Source organism: Scyliorhinus torazame, chromosome 31, assembly GCF_047496885.1.
Source record: "Scyliorhinus torazame isolate Kashiwa2021f chromosome 31, sScyTor2.1, whole genome shotgun sequence".
In the NCBI taxonomy this organism is placed as follows: domain Eukaryota; kingdom Metazoa; phylum Chordata; class Chondrichthyes; order Carcharhiniformes; family Scyliorhinidae; genus Scyliorhinus; species Scyliorhinus torazame.
This window is the reverse complement of record NC_092737.1, coordinates 34,981,823-35,001,514: the sequence shown is the minus strand read 5'-3', so window position 1 is coordinate 35,001,514 and position 19,692 is coordinate 34,981,823. Positions and strand designations below refer to the sequence as shown.

The following is a 19,692-nucleotide window of genomic DNA, read 5'->3' as shown; positions in this document are numbered from 1 at the left end:
AGATACAGAGTAAAGCTCCCTCTACACTGTCCCCATCAAACAATCCCAGGACAGGTACAGCACGGGGTTAGATACAGAGTAAAGCTCCCTCTACACTGTCCCCATCAAACACTCGCAGGACACGTACAGCACAGGGTTAGATACAGAGTAAAGCTCCCTCTACATTGTCCCCATCAAACACTCCCAGGACAGGTACAGCACGGGGTTAGATACAGAGTAAAGCTCCCTCTACACTGTCCCCATCAAACACTCCCAGGACAGGTACAGCACAGTGTTAGATACAGGGTAAAGCTCCCTCTACATTGTCCCCATCAAACACTCCCAGGACAGGTACAGCACGGGGTTAGATACAGAGTAAAGCTCCCTCTACATGTTCCATTCGGTCAGGTATTGGGTGAATCTTGCTGGACATTGTCGCCGTGTTGACACCGTTTGTGTGATGCAATCTTGGGTGAATGTCTTGTTGCTGTTGAGACTGGCATGAGAAGAGAATGTTCCTATGGGTGCGTTATTTGAGGGCAGCCAACACATATAATCGTATTTCAGCTCGGGTCCGGGGAGGAAGGGGAAGAAGAACGTGGAACAAGTGGAACACTGCTCTCTACTCCGCTGTCCTAAACGTGTGTGGCGATATTATCCTCCGACAGACTAATACATTCACATTTCCAGTGGCCAACTTAAAGGATAAGATTTCATGTTTTAATGTGCAGGTTGGGTGGATTTGCCATGATCAGTGCACAGGATTACGGAGTGGGGGTGTAGGCCTTGGTTCACTATGGAAGAATGCAGTTTGAGCTCAAACCTGGATTGAAGAAGTAGAGTTTGGAGGATTCAAATGAGACTGGAAGATTCACCTAACTTTGGCTAGAAGGAGACATTTTCCGGGTAACCCTAACCATAAAGGCCAGTTCAGGGATCAGAAGTCATCCAGCTGGGAAGGGAAGCAAGCTTGCGGCCTCTAGCTCCTAGCTCTGTCTCTCTGATTCTAACATACTGACCCTGTCAATCCCAGGTTTCCAGATTCAGTATTATTTGAAGAAAGCACCTTGTAATCTGATCTTCCAATTACCTCCCTTGGGATCTCTTCCCCTCTCAAATCCCACCTCCGTGACAATATGAACTGCGAAGGCCTTTCATCAGATAGAAATGTTATTTGACACCCAGTGTCATGCTATCCTGAACCTAAATAGACGACTGTTTACAAAATCTGTCACTTACTCAGCAATAACCTGCTCACGGACACTCAGTGTGGGTTCGGCCAGAGTTACTCAGCTCCTGACCTCATTACAGCCTTGGTTCAAACATGGACACAAGAACTGAATGCCAGAGGTGAGGTGAGAGCGACTGCCTTGACACCAAGGCAGCGTTTGACCGAGTGTGGCATCAAGGAGCGAAACTGGAGTCAATGGGGATCAGGGGGAAAACTCTCCGCTGGTTCACAGCTCCATTGTCCCAGGTTCGATTCCCGGCTTGGGTCACGGCTAGAAGGACAAGAGCAGCAGATACCTGGGAACCCCACCACCTGGAGGTTCCCCTCCGCGTCACTCCCCACCCCGACTGGGAAATATATCGGCCGTTCCTTCACTGTCGCCGGGGCAACACCCTGGAACTCCCTCCCTAACAGCACAGTGGGTGTACCTACACCTCAGGGACTGCAGCGGGTTCCAGAAGGCGGCTCACCCACCACCTTCTCGAGGGGCAATTAGGGGTGGGGAATAAATGCTGGTATAGCCTGAGAAGCCCACATCCCGGAATTAAGAAATCATTGCAGACGTTCCCAGTACCTTCCTGAGGCTTGGGGACTGGCAGCCTGAGCACCGTCCGCGCAAATGCTTTGGTTGTTGTTTTGTAGGGAGGATTTGAGCAGTTCGCAGCTGTAAATAGTCCCCTTAATCTTCAACAGCTAAACTGAGTCAGAACTGGGAATGGTCGCAAACCCCCGCCCCCAAATTCCTCAGCTTTACCCTAAATCAAAGACACGGTCCTGAAACATCTAAAAGTTCACATTTGTAACACTGGCAAGCAGACCGTCCATTGGGGAGAAGTGGCCCTTAACTCCCAGCAGCTACGGCTATGCCCGGTGGCAGGACATTCAGAACGACCCCCGCTTCGCCATCATCAACGAACCCTTCAAGCTGGAGGTCAACAAGGGGAACTTCCTGGAAATGAAGAACAAGTTTCTAGCCCGGCGGTTCAAGGTGAGCGGCCTGGGGAAGTGGCGGTGGAGGTTAAAGCAGATGCACGTGCCGGGTGAGCGGGTGCGAGGCTGCCCGGCTGAGAGAGGCGAAACAGTAACTTGCGTTTATATCTGTCCCCTTTACGCTCCCGGACCAGAGCCCAACATTTGTTAGGACACCAGCCAAGAACCCCAACACCCTTTTTCGAATTCGTAAGACTGAGGAAAGGATGCTTCACCCCAGGAGTGATGACTGTGATCAATATGTTAAAACAAACTTTAATTTAAACACAGAATTAACCACACTAACATCAAAGAAACAGTTTTGCAATTATCGGTTAAGCACCAGGAAAAACTCAAACTTGCGGCATTTGCCTCACTATAAATATTTCAACCAAGCCGCCCCAATGCAGTTCCGATGCCACGTTCATACAGGACAGGTTCCCTCGCTGATCTGTGTGGAGACTTTTTGGAGAGAACAGTTCAAGAGCAGCCGGAAACTCCTTCTGTCCCTCCAGCAGCTTCTGCTCAACCTGACCGCATTTGGCAAAACTGCAGTTCAACATTAAAAACCTCTTGCAGGCTGCAAAACTACAGGCAGACCTGGCTCCCCCCATTAATTACATCCCACTATGATGTTCCATCACCTGCTCAACTAGGACTGCACACAATCCCTCATACATTATCTAATCTCCAGCAATCGTAACAAAGTCCCGTTAGGCTTCTCTTTGTAAACGAGTAAACGGTTAAAATTAATAATACCTCCTTTTATGACCTCTTAATTGCAGCTTTAGTAGACTCAAAGTCTGAATCTTAATCTAGATTCTTTAATATTACTGCAATAGATATATATATAAATTTCTTATCTTCTACACACTTTTGATAGTAAAATTTCCCGAGGCCGTTTTGCAGGAGTATTATCAGACCAGATTCGATGCCCAGTCACATTAAGACACATTAGGGCAAATGACCAAAGCTTGGTCCAAGAATTAGGTTTTAATGAACGTCTTAAAGGAAGAGGGCGTCTTGAGGAGAGCTGGAAGGAGAGGTTCAGGGGAAGAATTCCGGAGTTTAGGACCCAGGTAAGTGAAGCCGTGACCATCAATGCTGCAAATAGAATTGGGGGGCGCGGAAGTGGCTGGAATTGGAGTGTGGCAGAGATTGCTGAGGTTTACCAGGCTGACGGAGATTACGTAGATCGGGAACGGGGAAGCTATGGAGGAGAGGGGAGATGCTAAACGGCGACTCCATCTGATCCCATGCGAGAATTCTTCAAAAATGGAGGGATGAGTAGGCAGTGTGGAAATGGGAAATGATGGTCCTCAATCAGAGCGGGTGTCCGGAGCCATTCACTGTCATGTCTCCAGGTTTGAGGGACTGGACGTGGTGATGTGTGGTCCTTTCTGCTCACTGACCGTTAACAGGCAGCTTAAACCGATATCGGAGTCCACGCTCAAAAAATCCAACTTGTACTGATGTCCTGCCTCGGGATATCAAATGCACTTCACAGTTAATGTGGTCGCTGTTACAGACCAGCAAGTGCAGAGAGCTCCCACAAACCAATCTGATAACCACTCTTCGTTTAATGAGGGATTTGTATTGGTCCCAGGACACTAGGGAGAGGTCCCCCAGCTCCTCTTTCCCGAGAGGCTGTGAGATCTGGCACATTCACCTGATGGGGCAGTTGGGACCTCCCGTTAATCGTCTGACGCAAAAGACAGCACTTCCGACAATGCAGGACCCCCTCAGTACTGCACTGAAAGTGGTAGGACTGGATTTCAGAGGGTGGCACAGCGGTTAGCACTGTTGCTTCACAGTTCCAGGGTCCCGGGTTCAATTCCCCGCTGGGTCACTGTCTGTGCGGAGTCTGCACGTTCTCCCCGTGTCTGCGTGGGTTTCCTCCGGGTGCTCCGGTTTCCTCCCACAAGTCCCAAAAGACGTGCTGTTAGGTGAATTGGACATTCTGAATTCTCCCTCCATGTACCCGAACAGGTGCTGGAATGTGGCGACTAGGGGATTTTCACAGTAACTTCATTGCAGTGATAATGTAAGCCTACTTGTGACAATAAAGATTATTATTATTATATTACGGTCAGGCCTGTGGGGGCTTGAACTTGTGATTTTGAGTCGAAGGCAGGATGTCACCCACTGGTTTGTGAGTGGGGGGGCAGGGTGCGTCACGGTGTGGGGAGGTGTGGGGGAGAAGGAATGATTCCAGTAACCCGTGAATTGCTGAACTGTCATCCTGCAATCTCAGCCCCACTGTAAGCTCTCACTCTGATCTCAGGCCCCGCTCTAAGCTCTCGCTCTGATCTCAGGCCCCGCTCTAAGCTCTCACTCTGATCTCAGGCCCCGCTCTAAGCTCTTACTCTGATCTCAGGCCCCGCTCTAAGCTCTCACTCAGATCTCAGGCCCCGCTCTAAGCTCTCGCTCTGATCTCAGGCCCCGCTCTAAGCTCTCACTCTGATCTCAGGCCCCGCTCTAAGCTCTCACTCAGATCTCAGGCCCCGCTCTAAGCTCTCACTCTGCGATCTCAGGCCCCGCTCTAAGCTCTCACTCAGATCTCAGGCCCCGCTCTAAGCTCTCACTCTGCAATCTCAGGCCCCGCTCTAAGCTCTCACTCTGATCTCAGGCCCCGCTCTAAGCTCTCACTCTGATCTCAGGCCCCGCTCTAAGCTCTCACTCTGCGATCTCAGGCCCCGCTCTAAGCTCTCACTCTGCGATCTCAGGCCCCGCTCTAAGCTCTCACTCTGATCTCAGGCCCTGCTGTAAGCTCTCACTCAGATCTCAGGCCCCGCTCTAAGCTCTCGCTCTGATCTCAGGCCCCGCTCTAAGCTCTCACTCTGATCTCAGGCCCCGCTCTAAGCTCTCACTCTGCGATCTCAGGCCCCGCTCTAAGCTCTCACTCAGATCTCAGGCCCCGCTCTAAGCTCTCACTCTGCGATCTCAGGCCCCGCTCTAAGCTCTCACTCTGCGATCTCAGGCCCCGCTCTAAGCTCTCACTCTGCAATCTCAGCCCCACTGTAAGCTCTCACTCTGCGATCTCAGGCCTCGCTCTAAGCTCTCACTCTGCGATCTCAGGCCCCGCTCTAAGCTCTCACTCTGCGACCTCAGGCCCCGCTCTAAGCTCTCACTCTGCGACCTCAGGCCCCGCTCTAAGCTCTCGCTCTGATCTCAGGCCCCGCTCTAAGCTCTCACTCTGCGATCTCAGACCCCGCTCTAAGCTCTCACTCTGCGATCTCAGGCCCCGCTCTAAGCTCTCACTCTGATCTCAGGCCCCGCTCTAAGCTCTCACTCTGCGATCTCAGGCCCCGCTCTAAGCTCTCACTCTGCGATCTCAGGCCCCGCTCTAAGCTCTCGCTCTGATCTCAGGCCCCGCTCTAAGCTCTCACTCTGCGATCTCAGACCCCGCTCTAAGCTCTCACTCTGCGATCTCAGGCCCCCCTCTAAGCTCTCACTCTGCGATCTCAGGCCCCGCTCTAAGCTCTCGCTCTGATCTCAGGCCCCGCTCTAAGCTCTCACTCTGCGATCTCAGACCCCGCTCTAAGCTCTCACTCTGCGATCTCAGGCCCCCCTCTAAGCTCTCGCTCTGCGACCTCAGGCCCCGCTCTAAGCTCTCACTCTGGTCTCCGACCCCGCTCTAAGCTCTCGCTCTGATCTCAGGCCCCGCTCTAAGCTCTCACTCTGCGATCTCAGGCCCCGCTCTAAGCTCTCACTCTGATCTCAGGCCCCGCTCTAAGCTCTCACTCTGATCTCAGGCCCCGCTCTAAGCTCTCACTCTGCGATCTCAGGCCCCGCTCTAAGCTCTCACTCTGCGATCTCAGACCCCGCTCTAAGCTCTCACTCTGCGATCTCAGGCCCCGCTCTAAGCTCTCACTCTGATCTCAGGCCCCGCTCTAAGCTCTCACTGATCTCAGGCCCCGCTCTAAGCTCTCGCTCTGATCTCAGGCCCCGCTCTAAGCTCTCACTCTGCGATCTGATGCCCCGCTCTAAGCTCTCACTCTGCGATCTCAGACCCCGCTCTAAGCTCTCACTCTGCGATCTCAGACCCCGCTCTAAGCTCTCACTCTGATCTCAGGCCCCGCTCTAAGCTCTCACTCTGCGATCTCAGGCCCCGCTCTAAGCTCTCGCTCTGCGATCTCAGGCCCCGCTCTAAGCTCTCACTCTGCGATCTCTGGCCCCGCTCTAAGCTCTTACTCTGATCTTAGGCCCCGCTCTAAGCTCTCGCTCTGCGATCTGATGCCCCGCTCTAAGCTCTCACTCTGCGATCTGATGCCCCGCTCTAAGCTCTCACTCTGATCTCACGCCCCGCTCTAAGCTCTCACTCTGATCTCACGCCCCGCTCTAAGCTCTCACTCTGATCTCAGGCCCTGCTCTAAGCTCTCACTCTGATCTCAGGCCCCGCTCTAAGCTCTCACTCTGATCTCAGGCCCCGCTCTAAGCTCTCACTCTGATCTCAGGCCCCGCTCTAAGCTCTCACTCTGCGATCTGATGCCCCGCTCTAAGCTCTCGCTCTGATCTCAGACCCCACTCTAAGCTCTCACTCTGATCTCAGGCCCCGCTCTAAGCTCTCACTCTGATCTCAGGCCCCGCTCTAAGCTCTCACTCTGCGATCTGATGCCCCGCTCTAAGCTCTCGCTCTGATCTCAGACCCCGCTCTCAGCTCTCACTCTGATCTCAGGCCCCGCTCTCAGCTCTCACTCTGATCTCAGGCCCCGCTCTAAGCTCTCACTCTGCGATCTCAGGCACCGCTCTAAGCTCTCACTCTGCGATCTGATGCCCCGCTCTAAGCTCTCACTCTGCGATCTCTGGCCCCGCTCTAAGCTCTCACTCTGCGATCTCAGGCCCCGCTCTAAGCTCTCACTCTGATCTCAGGCCCCGCTCTAAGCTCTCACTCTGATCTCAGGCCCCGCTCTAAGCTCTCACTCTGCGATCTGATGCCCCGCTCTAAGCTCTCACTCTGCGATCTCAGGCCCCGCTCTAAGCTCTCACTCTGCGATCTCAGGCCCCGCTCTAAGCTCTCACTCTGATCTCAGGCCCCGCTCTAAGCTCTCACTCTGATCTCAGGCCCCGCTCTAAGCTCTCACTCTGCGATCTCAGGCCCCGCTCTAAGCTCTCGCTCTGATCTCAGGCCCCGCTCTAAGCTCTCACTCTGCGATCTGATGCCCCGCTCTAAGCTCTCACTCTGCGATCTCAGACCCCGCTCTAAGCTCTCACTCTGCGATCTCAGACCCCGCTCTAAGCTCTCACTCTGATCTCAGGCCCCGCTCTAAGCTCTCACTCTGCGATCTCAGGCCCCGCTCTAAGCTCTCACTCTGCGATCTCAGGCCCCGCTCTAAGCTCTCACTCTGCGATCTCAGACCCCGCTCTAAGCTCTCACTCTGCGATCTCAGGCCCCGCTCTAAGCTCTCACTCTGATCTCAGGCCCCGCTCTAAGCTCTCACTCTGCGATCTCAGGCCCCGCTCTAAGCTCTCACTCTGCGATCTCAGGCCCCGCTCTAAGCTCTCGCTCTGATCTCAGGCCCCGCTCTAAGCTCTCACTCTGCGATCTCAGGCCCCGCTCTAAGCTCTCACTCTGCGATCTCAGGCCCCCCTCTAAGCTCTCTCTCTGCGATCTCAGGCCCCGCTCTAAGCTCTCGCTCTGATCTCAGGCCCCGCTCTAAGCTCTCACTCTGCGATCTCAGGCCCCGCTCTAAGCTCTCACTCTGCGACCTCAGGCCCCGCTCTAAGCTCTCACTCTGGTCTCCGACCCCGCTCTAAGCTCTCGCTCTGATCTCAGGCCCCGCTCTAAGCTCTCACTCTGCGATCTCAGGCCCCGCTCTAAGCTCTCACTCTGATCTCAGGCCCCGCTCTAAGCTCTCACTCTGATCTCAGGCCCCGCTCTAAGCTCTCACTCTGCGATCTCAGGCCACTCTCTAAGCTCTCACTCTGCGATCTCAGACCCCGCTCTAAGCTCTCACTCTGCGATCTCAGGCCCCGCTCTAAGCTCTCACTCTGATCTCAGGCCCCGCTCTAAGCTCTCACTGATCTCAGGCCCCGCTCTAAGCTCTCGCTCTGATCTCAGGCCCCGCTCTAAGCTCTCACTCTGCGATCTGATGCCCCGCTCTAAGCTCTCACTCTGCGATCTCAGACCCCGCTCTAAGCTCTCACTCTGCGATCTCAGACCCCGCTCTAAGCTCTCACTCTGATCTCAGGCCCCGCTCTAAGCTCTCACTCTGCGATCTCAGGCCCCGCTCTAAGCTCTCGCTCTGCGATCTCAGGCCCCGCTCTAAGCTCTCACTCTGCGATCTCTGGCCCCGCTCTAAGCTCTTACTCTGATCTTAGGCCCCGCTCTAAGCTCTCGCTCTGCGATCTGATGCCCCGCTCTAAGCTCTCACTCTGCGATCTGATGCCCCGCTCTAAGCTCTCACTCTGATCTCACGCCCCGCTCTAAGCTCTCACTCTGATCTCACGCCCCGCTCTAAGCTCTCACTCTGATCTCAGGCCCTGCTCTAAGCTCTCACTCTGATCTCAGGCCCCGCTCTAAGCTCTCACTCTGATCTCAGGCCCCGCTCTAAGCTCTCACTCTGATCTCAGGCCCCGCTCTAAGCTCTCACTCTGCGATCTGATGCCCCGCTCTAAGCTCTCGCTCTGATCTCAGACCCCACTCTAAGCTCTCACTCTGATCTCAGGCCCCGCTCTAAGCTCTCACTCTGATCTCAGGCCCCGCTCTAAGCTCTCACTCTGCGATCTGATGCCCCGCTCTAAGCTCTCGCTCTGATCTCAGACCCCGCTCTAAGCTCTCACTCTGATCTCAGGCCCCGCTCTAAGCTCTCACTCTGATCTCAGGCCCCGCTCTAAGCTCTCACTCTGCGATCTCAGGCCCCGCTCTAAGCTCTCACTCTGCGATCTGATGCCCCGCTCTAAGCTCTCACTCTGCGATCTCAGGCCCCGCTCTAAGCTCTCACTCTGCGATCTCAGGCCCCGCTCTAAGCTCTCACTCTGATCTCAGGCCCCGCTCTAAGCTCTCACTCTGATCTCAGGCCCCGCTCTAAGCTCTCACTCTGCGATCTGATGCCCCGCTCTAAGCTCTCACTCTGCGATCTCAGGCCCCGCTCTAAGCTCTCACTCTGCGATCTCAGGCCCCGCTCTAAGCTCTCACTCTGATCTCAGGCCCCGCTCTAAGCTCTCACTCTGATCTCAGGCCCCGCTCTAAGCTCTCACTCTGCGATCTCAGGCCCCGCTCTAAGCTCTCGCTCTGATCTCAGGCCCCGCTCTAAGCTCTCACTCTGCGATCTGATGCCCCGCTCTAAGCTCTCACTCTGCGATCTCAGACCCCGCTCTAAGCTCTCACTCTGCGATCTCAGACCCCGCTCTAAGCTCTCACTCTGATCTCAGGCCCCGCTCTAAGCTCTCACTCTGCGATCTCAGGCCCCGCTCTAAGCTCTCACTCTGCGATCTCAGGCCCCGCTCTAAGCTCTCGCTCTGCGATCTCAGGCCCCGCTCTAAGCTCTCACTCTGCGATCTCTGGCCCCGCTCTAAGCTCTTACTCTGATCTTAGGCCCCGCTCTAAGCTCTCGCTCTGCGATCTGATGCCCCGCTCTAAGCTCTCACTCTGCGATCTGATGCCCCGCTCTAAGCTCTCACTCTGATCTCAGGCCCCGCTCTAAGCTCTCACTCTGCGATCTGATGCCCCGCTCTAAGCTCTCATTCTGATCTCAGGCCCCGCTCTAAGCTCTCACTCTGATCTCAGGCCCCGCTCTAAGCTCTCACTCTGCGATCTGATGCCCCGCTCTAAGCTCTCGCTCTGATCTCAGGCCCCGCTCTAAGCTCTCACTCTGATCTCAGGCCCAGCTCTAAGCTCTCACTCTGATCTCAGGCCCCGCTCTAAGCTCTCACTCTGCGATCTGATGCCCCGCTCTAAGATCTCACTCTGCGATCTGATGCCCCGCTCTAAGCTCTCACTCTGATCTCAGGCCCCGCTCTAAGCTCTCACTCTGATCTCAGGCCCCGCTCTAAGCTCTCACTCTGATCTCTGGCCCCGCTCTAAGCTCTCACTCTGATCTCAGGCCCCGCTCTAAGCTCTCACTCTGATCTCAGGCCCCGCTCTAAGCTCTCGCTCTGCGATCTCAGGCCCCGCTCTAAGCTCTCGCTCTGCGATCTGATGCCCCGCTCTAAGCTCTCACTCTGCGATCTGATGCCCCGCTCTAAGCTCTCACTCTGATCTGATGCCCCGCTCTAAGCTCTCGCTCTGCGATCTGATGCCCCGCTCTAAGCTCTCACTCTGATCTCAGGCCCCGCTCTAAGCTCTCACTCTGATCTCAGGCCCCGCTCTAAGCTCTCGCTCTGTGATCTCAGGCCCCGCTCTAAGCTCTCGCTCTGCGATCTCAGGCCCCGCTCTAAGCTCTCACTCTGCGATCTGATGCCCCGCTCTAAGCTCTCACTCTGCGATCTGATGCCCCGCTCTAAGCTCTCACTCTGATCTGATGCCCCGCTCTAAGCTCTCACTCTGCGATCTGATGCCCCGCTCTAAGCTCTCACTCTGCGATCTGATGCCCCGCTCTAAGCTCTCACTCTGATCTCAGGCCCCGCTCTAAGCTCTCACTCTGATCTCTGGCCCCGCTCTAAGCTCTCACTCTGATCTCAGGCCCCGCTCTAAGCTCTCACTCTGATCTCAGGCCCCGCTCTAAGCTCTCGCTCTGTGATCTCAGGCCCCGCTCTAAGCTCTCACTCTGATCTCAGGCCCCGCTCTAAGCTCTCACTCTGCGATCTGATGCCCCGCTCTAAGCTCTCGCTCTGTGATCTCAGGCCCCGCTCTAAGCTCTCGCTCTGCGATCTGATGCCCCGCTCTAAGCTCTCACTCTGATCTGATGCCCCGCTCTAAGCTCTCACTCTGCGATCTGATGCCCCTCTCTCTCTCTCTTGCGTTCAGCTCCTGGAGCAGGCGTTGGTCATTGAGGAGCAGCTGCGGCGGGCGGCCTACCTGAACATGACGCAGGACACCACGCACCCGGCCATGGCGCTGAACACTCGCTTTGCGGAGGTGGAGTGCCTCGCCGAGAGCCACCAGCATCTGTCCAAGGAATCACTGGCTGGAAACAAACCTGCAAACTCCGTCCTCCACAAAGGTAAGTGCCAGGATTCCCTGAGCGCCCGTCTCCTGTCGCACGGTTCACAAAGCTGGGGCTGACCCACGGCCTTCTCCAGCCAATCCAATACTTTTACTGCTTCGATGTGAGGCAGCCAATCTGCACACAGCGAGCTGCAACACTGACCGTGACGAGACCGTGTTTTTACAAAGCTGGTGCTGAGACCTCGCCCACCTTCACCAGCTCTCTCTCTCTCTCTTTATCTTCTAGTTTTGAACCAATTGGAGGAGTTACTGAGCGACATGAAGGCAGACGTGACCCGGCTGCCCTCCACCCTGTCGCGGGTCCCACCCATCGCCGCCCGCCTCCAGATGTCAGAGCGCAGCATCCTCAGCCGATTGGCCAACAAGGGAAGCGAAGCGGTCAATACGCAGGTACGTCCCGTCCTTGCTCACCGACCTGCCAACCTCCCGGTAGGGTGTGTTTGGGATGCCCTGTCCTTGCGCGAGAGCAAGAGGAGTAAACCGGCCCTGTAAGCAAGTCGTCTTTTCGTTGCCATTGGGAACGTACTGAGAAACTGGGGCAGCATCGGGGAAATGCTGATGGTGCCAAACGAGGTGCGAGTGTGAACGATGAAGAGGCAGCAAAGCGGCTGTGCAGTCAGCTGCATGGGAGGTGGACCCGAGGTGGTGGGATTGATTGGCATTTCAGGAGAGATTGAAGAAAGCGGGTCTGTGTTCTCTACGTTTTGAAGAGCGAGAGGTGGTCCCTTTGAAACTTAAATTCGTACAGGGTTTGTCAGGGCTGGTGTAGATGGGTGTATACCCTGGCCCTGGGGGTGGGGGGGACACGGGGACAGGCCAGTTTGGACTGATGTAAGGAGGAATTTCTCTTTAATCATTGAGTCTGATCAAGACCGAAGCTGTTAGCGCTGCGGCATGTGACCAGCCAGATAGAATTGAATGGCAGAGCTGGCTTAATGGGCAGAATGGCCTCCGCCTTCAATCTCCAGCTCTCCCAGTCTGATTCTGTGAATCCGTGAGATTGATGAAACTGCACTTGCAATGAATGTGTGTGTCTGCCTGTGTGTGTGTGTGTGTGTCTGCCTGCGTGTGTCTGCCTGCCTGTGTGTCTGCCTGCCTGTGTGTGTGTCTGCCTGTGTGTGTGTCTGCCTGCGTGTGTGTCTGCCTGTGTGTGTGTCTGCCTGTGTGTGTGTCTGCCTGTGTGTGTGTCTGCCTTTGAGTGTGTCTGCCTGCGTGTGTGTCTGCCTGCCTGTGTGTCTGCCTGCCTGTGTGTGTGTCTGCCTGCCTGTGTGTGTGTCTGCCTGCGTGTGTGTCTGCCTGTGTGTGTGTCTGCCTGTGTGTGTGTCTGCCTGCGTGTGTGTCTGCCTGCGTGTGTGTCTGCCTGCCTGTGTGTCTGCCTGCCTGTGTGTGTGTCTGCCTGCCTGTGTGTGTGTCTGCCTGCCTGTGTGTCTGCCTGCCTGTGTGTGTGTCTGCCTGTGTGTGTGTCTGCCTGTGTGTGTGTCTGCCTGTGTGTGTGTCTGCCTGTGTGTGTGTCTGCCTGCGTGTGTGTCTGCCTGTGTGTGTGTCTGCCTGTGTGTGTGTCTGCCTGCGTGTGTGTCTGCCTGCGTGTGTGTCTGCCTGCCTGTGTGTCTGCCTGCCTGTGTGTGTGTCTGCCTGTGTGTGTGTCTGCCTGTGTGTGTGTCTGCCTGCGTGTGTGTCTGCCTGTGTGTGTGTCTGCCTGTGTGTGTGTCTGCCTGTGTGTGTGTCTGCCTGCGTGTGTGTCTGCCTGCGTGTGTGTCTGCCTGCGTGTGTGTCTGCCTGCGTGTGTGTCTGCCTGCCTGTGTGTCTGCCTGCCTGTGTGTGTGTCTGCCTGCCTGTGTGTGTGTCTGCCTGCCTGTGTGTCTGCCTGCCTGTGTGTGTGTCTGCCTGTGTGTGTGTCTGCCTGCGTGTGTGTCTGCCTGCGTGTGTGTCTGCCTGCGTGTGTGTCTGCCTGCGTGTGTGTCTGCCTGCCTGCCTGTGTCTGCCTGCCTGTGTGTGTCTGCCTGCCTGCCTGTGTGTGTCTGCCTGCCTGTGTGTGTCTGCCTGCCTGCCTGCCTGTATCTGCCTGCCTGTGTGTCTGCCTGCCTGTGTGTGTCTGCCTGCCTGTGTGTGTCTGCCTGCCTGTGTGTCTGCCTGCCTGTGTGTGCCTGCCTGCCTGCCTGTGTGTCTGCCTGCCTGTGTGTGTCTGCCTGCCTGTGTGTGTCTGCCTGCGTGTGTGTGTGTCTGCCTGCCTGTGTGTGTCTGCCTGCGTGTGTGTGTGTCTGCCTGCCTGTGTGTGTGTCTGCCTGCCTGTGTGTGTCTGCCTGCCTGTGTGTGTCTGCCTGCGTGTGTGTGTGTCTGCCTGCCTGTGTGTGTCTGCCTGCCTGTGTGTGTCTGCCTGCCTGCCTGTGTCTGCCTGCCTGTGTGTCTGCCTGCCTGTGTGTCTGCCTGCCTGTGTGTGTCTGCCTGCCTGTGTGTGTCTGCCTGCCTGTGTGTGTCTGCCTGCCTGTGTGTGTCTGCCTGCCTGCCTGTGTCTGCCTGCCTGTGTGTCTGCCTGCCTGTGTGTCTGCCTGCCTGTGTGTGTCTGCCTGCCTGTGTGTGTCTGCCTGCCTGCCTGTGTGTCTGTCTGCGTGTGTGTGTGTCTGCCTGCCTGTGTGTGTCTGCCTGCCTGTGTGTGTCTGCCTGCCTGTGTGTGTCTGCCTGCCTGTGTGTGTCTGCCTGCCTGCGTGTGTGTGTGTCTGCCTGCCTGTGTGTGTCTGCCTGCCTGTGTGTGTCTGCCTGCCTGTGTGTGTCTGCCTGCCTGTGTGTGTCTGCCTGCCTGTGTGTGTCTGCCTGCCTGTGTGTGTCTGCCTGCCTGCCTGTGTGTCTGCCTGCCTGCCTGTGTGTGTCTGCCTGCCTGCCTGTGTGTCTGCCTGCCTGCGTGTGTGTGTCTGCCTGCCTGTGTGTGTCTGCCTGCCTGTGTGTGTCTGCCTGCCTGTGTGTGTCTGCCTGCCTGTGTGTGTCTGCCTGCCTGTGTCTGCCTGCCTGTGTGTGTCTGCCTGCGTGTGTGTGTGTCTGCATGCGTGTGTGTCTGCCTGCCTGCCTGTGTGTCTGCCTGCCTGTGTGTGTCTGCCTGCCTGTGTCTGCCTGCCTGCCTGTGTGTGTGTTTGTGGGGTGGTGGTGCCTGTGTACCTGTTCAGTGGACTGATGTGGCAGGTGGCTGGCCTGGATGGACCGCTCGTGACGGACAGTTGTGTAAATCTGCCTCCCTTTTTCTTTTTAGCAAACTGATGTGGGTTTTGCTGTTGCTTCCCCAGGCCTTTCCCCCAGGTCCGTACACCACTTCTCAAGTATACGGTGGCTCCTTTGGGTCACTTGCAGCCGTCAGCACGCCAGTCGGCCCAATGAGTTTCAGTCCGGTGCCCGGAGGCGCCTTTGTAACAGGTCAGTGACCGTGGCGTTTCCAACTCCTGATTGATTAACCGTGCCGCGCGTTTGGGGAATACGATGGATTAAACCATGGATTGCTGCCTTTGTACCTCCGCACTGTAGCACCGTCATCGTGGGGGGGGGGCCCAGACCACATCACCCCCGGACATCCTGAAGGATCCGTGTAAATGTTGGCGGTTGTAGGATGCCTCCGCCCCGGGCAGCGTACCCCCCGTGTGCTCGTGCTGAGTTAGCTGACCTTGGCCAGGCCACGGCACCTGTTCCCCCATGTGGAAAATCGTTGCGGGGTTCCTGCTCCTTGTGCTCGCGGGGGGGAGCGCGACGGGCACGGCAGCATCGCGCTCGGTTAGATCGCTTCAAGGGCTGGGAAGCTCAGGAGGCGCGTTGTTGAGTCAGAGATAATAGTCAGCAGGACCCAGAATCGTGTGCGTGCGCCACACCCCGACTCTCTGATTCACAGAGACTGTGGCGATTTCCCCATGAAGGGGGCGGTGATATGACGAGTGGTTGACAGACGCAGTCGGCCTGTATCCTTGAAGAGGAATCGGCAACCTCTTGGCAAGAGGCACGTACGGTTCAGAGTGTATAATGTCAGTGCTGGGTGCCAGTGTGAGCCTGTCCCCACTCTGGGTTTAAGGGCACGATCATGATCGTATGGACTGGTTCCCAACCGGTTAACAATTCCACTTTTAATTGCCTATCGCCGCTGACTTGGCTGGTTGTTGGTGAGGCAGAAGGGGCTGGGAAGTAAAAGGCCGATTGAGGCCTTGTGCTGTATGTTGTTACTGGGATCCAGCACGCACAATACATACTCTGGGGAGATTAATCTGCACGTATTATTTGTAAAATGTAAACTCCAGCCTCCAACCAGTTGGCTTTAATACACTAGCCAGCTCCTCACTCGCAGTGTGACACCTTGCGTCCAAACATCATTCGTTGCGGTAATTTGCAGTGTGTAGGACAGACCCTCTTCACACAGCTGGGGCCGCTCGGCAGAAAGTCGGCTTTTAAATTGGGCGAGTCCATCAGCGTCTCGCTGCTCACTTCTGCGACGTTCCCTCCCCGTTTACCTCATCCCGGACGCCAGGGTTCCTGAATGAATGGGTGGCGAACCTGTGTGGACTCTGTGCTGAGATTCCAAACTACTGCTGCTTCTATCCCGCACCTCCAATCCAACATGCATTTCGAATTTGTAGCACAGAATCGGACCATTCGGTCCATCTGCTCCCTGCTGCTCTTCCTGCTCCACATCAGCCTCCTCCCACCCTCTCCATCCCACCCTATCAGCATATTCCCTATTCCTCTCTCCCTGAAGTGTTTATCCAGCTTCTCTCCACCCCCACCCCCCTTAAATGTCTCAACATGATTCGCCTCGACCACCCCCTGTGCAAGGCAGTCCCACATTCTCCCCACTCCCTGTGGGAGCGAGTCCCACATTCTCCCGACTCCCCTGTGCGAGCGAGTCCCACATTCTCCTCACTCCCTGTGGGAGTGAGTCCCACATTCTCCCCACTCCCTGTGGGAGCAAGTCCCACATTCTCCCCACTCCCTGTGGGAGCGAGTCTCACATTCTCCCCACTCCCCTGTGCGAGCGAGTCCCACATTCTCCCCCCCTCCCTGTGGGAGTCAGTCCCACATTCTCCCGACTCCCCTGTGCGAGCGAGTCCCACATTCTCCCCTCTCCCCTGTGGGAGCGAGTCCCACATTCTCCCGACTCCCCTGTGCGAGCGAGTCCCACATTCTCCCCCCTCCCTGTGGGAGTCAGTCCCACATTCTCCCCACTCCCTGTGGGAGCAAGTCCCACATTCTCCCCACTCCCCTGAGGAAGCGAGTCCCACATTCTCCCCACTCCCTGTGGGAGGGAGCCCCACATTCTCCCCACTCCCTGTGGGAGCGAGTCCCACATTCTCCCCACTCCCTGTGGGAGGGAGCCCCACATTCTCCCCACTCCCTGTGGGAGGGAGCCCCACATTCTCCCCACTCCCCTGTGGGAGCGAGTCCCACATTCTCCCCACTCCCTGTGGGAGGGAGCCCCACATTCTCCCCACTCCCCTGAGGGAGCGAGTCCCACATTCTCCCCCTCCCTGTGGGAGTGAGTCCCTGATTTCCCCGACTCCTCTCCGCTCCCGGGCGAAAGACTTTTCGCCGGAATTCCCCCATTGGGATTTATTAGTGATTAATGTTATTGATGGCTGAGTTTTCATGTTCTTTCTCCCAACCCCCATAAAGAAGTGAAATGTATTATTTAGGTCCTCGGAAATGGGAGCAGCACGGCGGCACAGTGGTTAGCACTGCTGCCTCACGGCGCCGAGGTCCCAGGTTCGATCCCGGCTCTGGGTCACTGTCCGTGCGGAGTTTGCACATTCTCCCCGTGTCTGCGTGGGTCTCGCCCCCACAACCCGAAACGATGTGCGGGGAGGTAGATTGGCCGCGCTAAATTGCCCCTTTATTGGAAACAATGAATCGGGTACTGTAAATTTATATTTTTAAAAGAAAGAAGAAATGGGAACAGCTGTGGGCCATTTGGCCCATTGAATTGGAGCATTATCATGGCCTCAACTCCACCTTTTTGTCATAAATTTAGAGAACCCAATTCATTTTGTCCATTTAAGGGGCAATTTAGCGCGGCCAGTCCACCTACCCTGCACATCTTTGGGTTGTGGGGCGAAACCCACGCAGACACGGGGAGAATGTGCAAACTCCACACGGACAGTGACCCAGGGCCGGGATTCGAACCCGGGTCCTCGGTGCCGTGAGGCAGCAGTGCTAACCACTGCAACACCGTGCTGCCCCAACTCCACCTTTCTGCCCACACACCTGCCCCCAGCCTGCATAACTCCCTTTCCGATCAAAAATGTGTCTTGAGATCTTCCCTGACCCAGCCTCTGCTGCAGCCTGGGGGAGAGAATTACAAGGTAACTGACCCTCCGAGCAGACATTCAGTCCAGAAAGAACCGTTTTTAGATTTCAAACTCTGTCCAAGGTTCAAGATTTCCTTCATGAAGGGAAACCTCTTTTTATGTTCCCCTCCCAATCTGCCCATTCCCAATCCCCAATCAACTGGGATCGATCTGCCCCTCCCCCAATCAACTGGGATCAATCTGCCCCTCCCCCAATCAACTGGGATCGATCTGCCCCTCCCCCAATCAACTGGGATCGATCTGCCCCTCCCCCAATCAACTGGGATCGATCTGCCCCTCCCCCAATCAACTGGGATCGATCTGCCCCTCCCCCAATCAACTGGGATCGATCTGCCCCTCCCCCAATCAACTGGGATCCACCTGCCCCTCCCCCAATCAACTGGGATCGATCTGCCCCTCCCCCAATCAACTGGGATCGATCTGCCCCTCCCCCAATCAACTGGGATCAATCTGCCCCTCCCCCAATCAACTGGGATCCATCTGCCCCTCCCCCAATCAACTGGGATCGATCTGCCCCTCCCCCAATCAACTGGGATCGACCTGCCCCTCCCCGGGATCGACCTGCCCCTCCCCGGGATCGACCTGCCCCTCCCCCGGGATCGACCTGCCCCTCCCCCGGGATCGACCTGCCCCTCCCCCGGGATCGACCCGCCCCTCCCCCGGGGTCGACCTGCCCCTCCCCCGGGGTCGACCTGCCCCTCCCCCGGGGTCGACCTGCCCCTCCCCGGGGTCGACCTGCCCCTCCCCCGGGGTCGACCCGCCCCTCCCCCGGGGTCGACCTGCCCCTCCCCCGGGGTCGACCTGCCCCTCCCCCGGGGTCGACCTGCCCCTCCCCCGGGGTCGACCTGCCCCTCCCCGGGGTCGACCTGCCCCTCCCCCGGGGTCGACCTGCCCCTCCCCCGGGATCGACCTGCCCCTCCCCCGGGGTCGACCTGCCCCTCCCCCGGGGTCGACCTGCCCCTCCCCCGGGGTCGACCTGCCCCTCCCCCGGGATCGACCTGCCCCTCCCCCGGGATCGACCTGCCCCTCCCCCGGGGTCGACCTGCCCCTCCCCGGGGGTCGACCTGCCCCTCCCCCGGGATCGACCTGCCCCTCCCCCGGGATCGACCTGCCCCTCCCCGGGATCGACCTGCCCCTCCCCCGGGATCGACCTGGGTCTCCCCCGGGGTCGACCTGCCCCTCCCCCGGGGTCGACCTGCCCCTCCCCCGGGATCGACCTGCCCCTCCCCCGGGATCGACCTGCCCCTCCCCCGGGATCGACCTGCCCCTCCCCCGGGATCGACCTGCCCCTCCCCGGGGTCGACCTGCCCCTCCCCGGGATCGACCTGCCCCTCCCCCGGGATCGACCTGCCCCTCCCCCGGGATCGACCTGCCCCTCCCCCGGGATCGACCTGCCCCTCCCCCGGGATCGACCTGCCCCTCCCCCTGGATCGACCTGCCCCTCCCCCGGGATCGACCTGCCCCTCCCCCGGGGTCGACCTGCCCCTCCCCCGGGGTCGACCTGCCCCTCCCCCGGGGTCGACCTGCCCCTCCCCCGGGATCGACCTGCCCCTCCCCCGGGATCGACCTGCCCCTCCCCCGGGGTCGACCTGCCCCTCCCCCGGGGTCGACCTGCCCCTCCCCCGGGGTCGACCTGCCCCTCCCCCGGGATCGACCTGCCCCTCCCCCGGGATCGACCTGCCCCTCCCCCGGGATCGACCTGCCCCTCCCCCGGGATCGACCTGCCCCTCCGTCTCCCCTTCCTCTGTTGCCCAGCAGCCGGCCCTGTGGGCGAGTTTGCCCTTTAATGACGCAGTTGGCGAGGACCCCGCGCAGGTACAGGGGTTCCCTGAGTAAGTGGGAGAGATTCCCTCGGAAACGCTGTGTGGAAGAGGCTGGGCAGCATTGGGACACAGAGCACCCAGGGTCAGGATCCATCCCCAGTGACTGCCCACTCGGTGACTGACCTCACCTGGAGGCAGCTGCACTCAGACCCTCCCTGTCCAGCCACCTTGCTGTGGAAGAAAGGTGAATGGGTGGACACTGGTCGGTTATGGCCACTTGTGATGGCCTCGCCAGTTGAATGCCACGAGTGCTGC

At 57.6% G+C, this 19,692-nt stretch overlaps 1 protein-coding gene across 1 annotated transcript in view; it reads left to right on the top strand.

Annotated features, from left to right (window-relative positions):
* Positions 1–783: 783 nt before the first annotated feature.
* Positions 784–19,692, top strand: part of LOC140404605 (chromodomain-helicase-DNA-binding protein 3-like) — a 55,614-nt gene continuing 36,705 nt past the window's right edge. The window contains exons 1-5 of the mRNA XM_072493206.1: positions 784–815; positions 2,027–2,198; positions 11,088–11,283; positions 11,515–11,678; positions 14,561–14,687. Of these exons, the coding sequence (XP_072349307.1) occupies positions 784–815; positions 2,027–2,198; positions 11,088–11,283; positions 11,515–11,678; positions 14,561–14,687 (691 nt within the window). The remainder of the gene's footprint in view (positions 816–2,026; positions 2,199–11,087; positions 11,284–11,514; positions 11,679–14,560; positions 14,688–19,692) is intronic.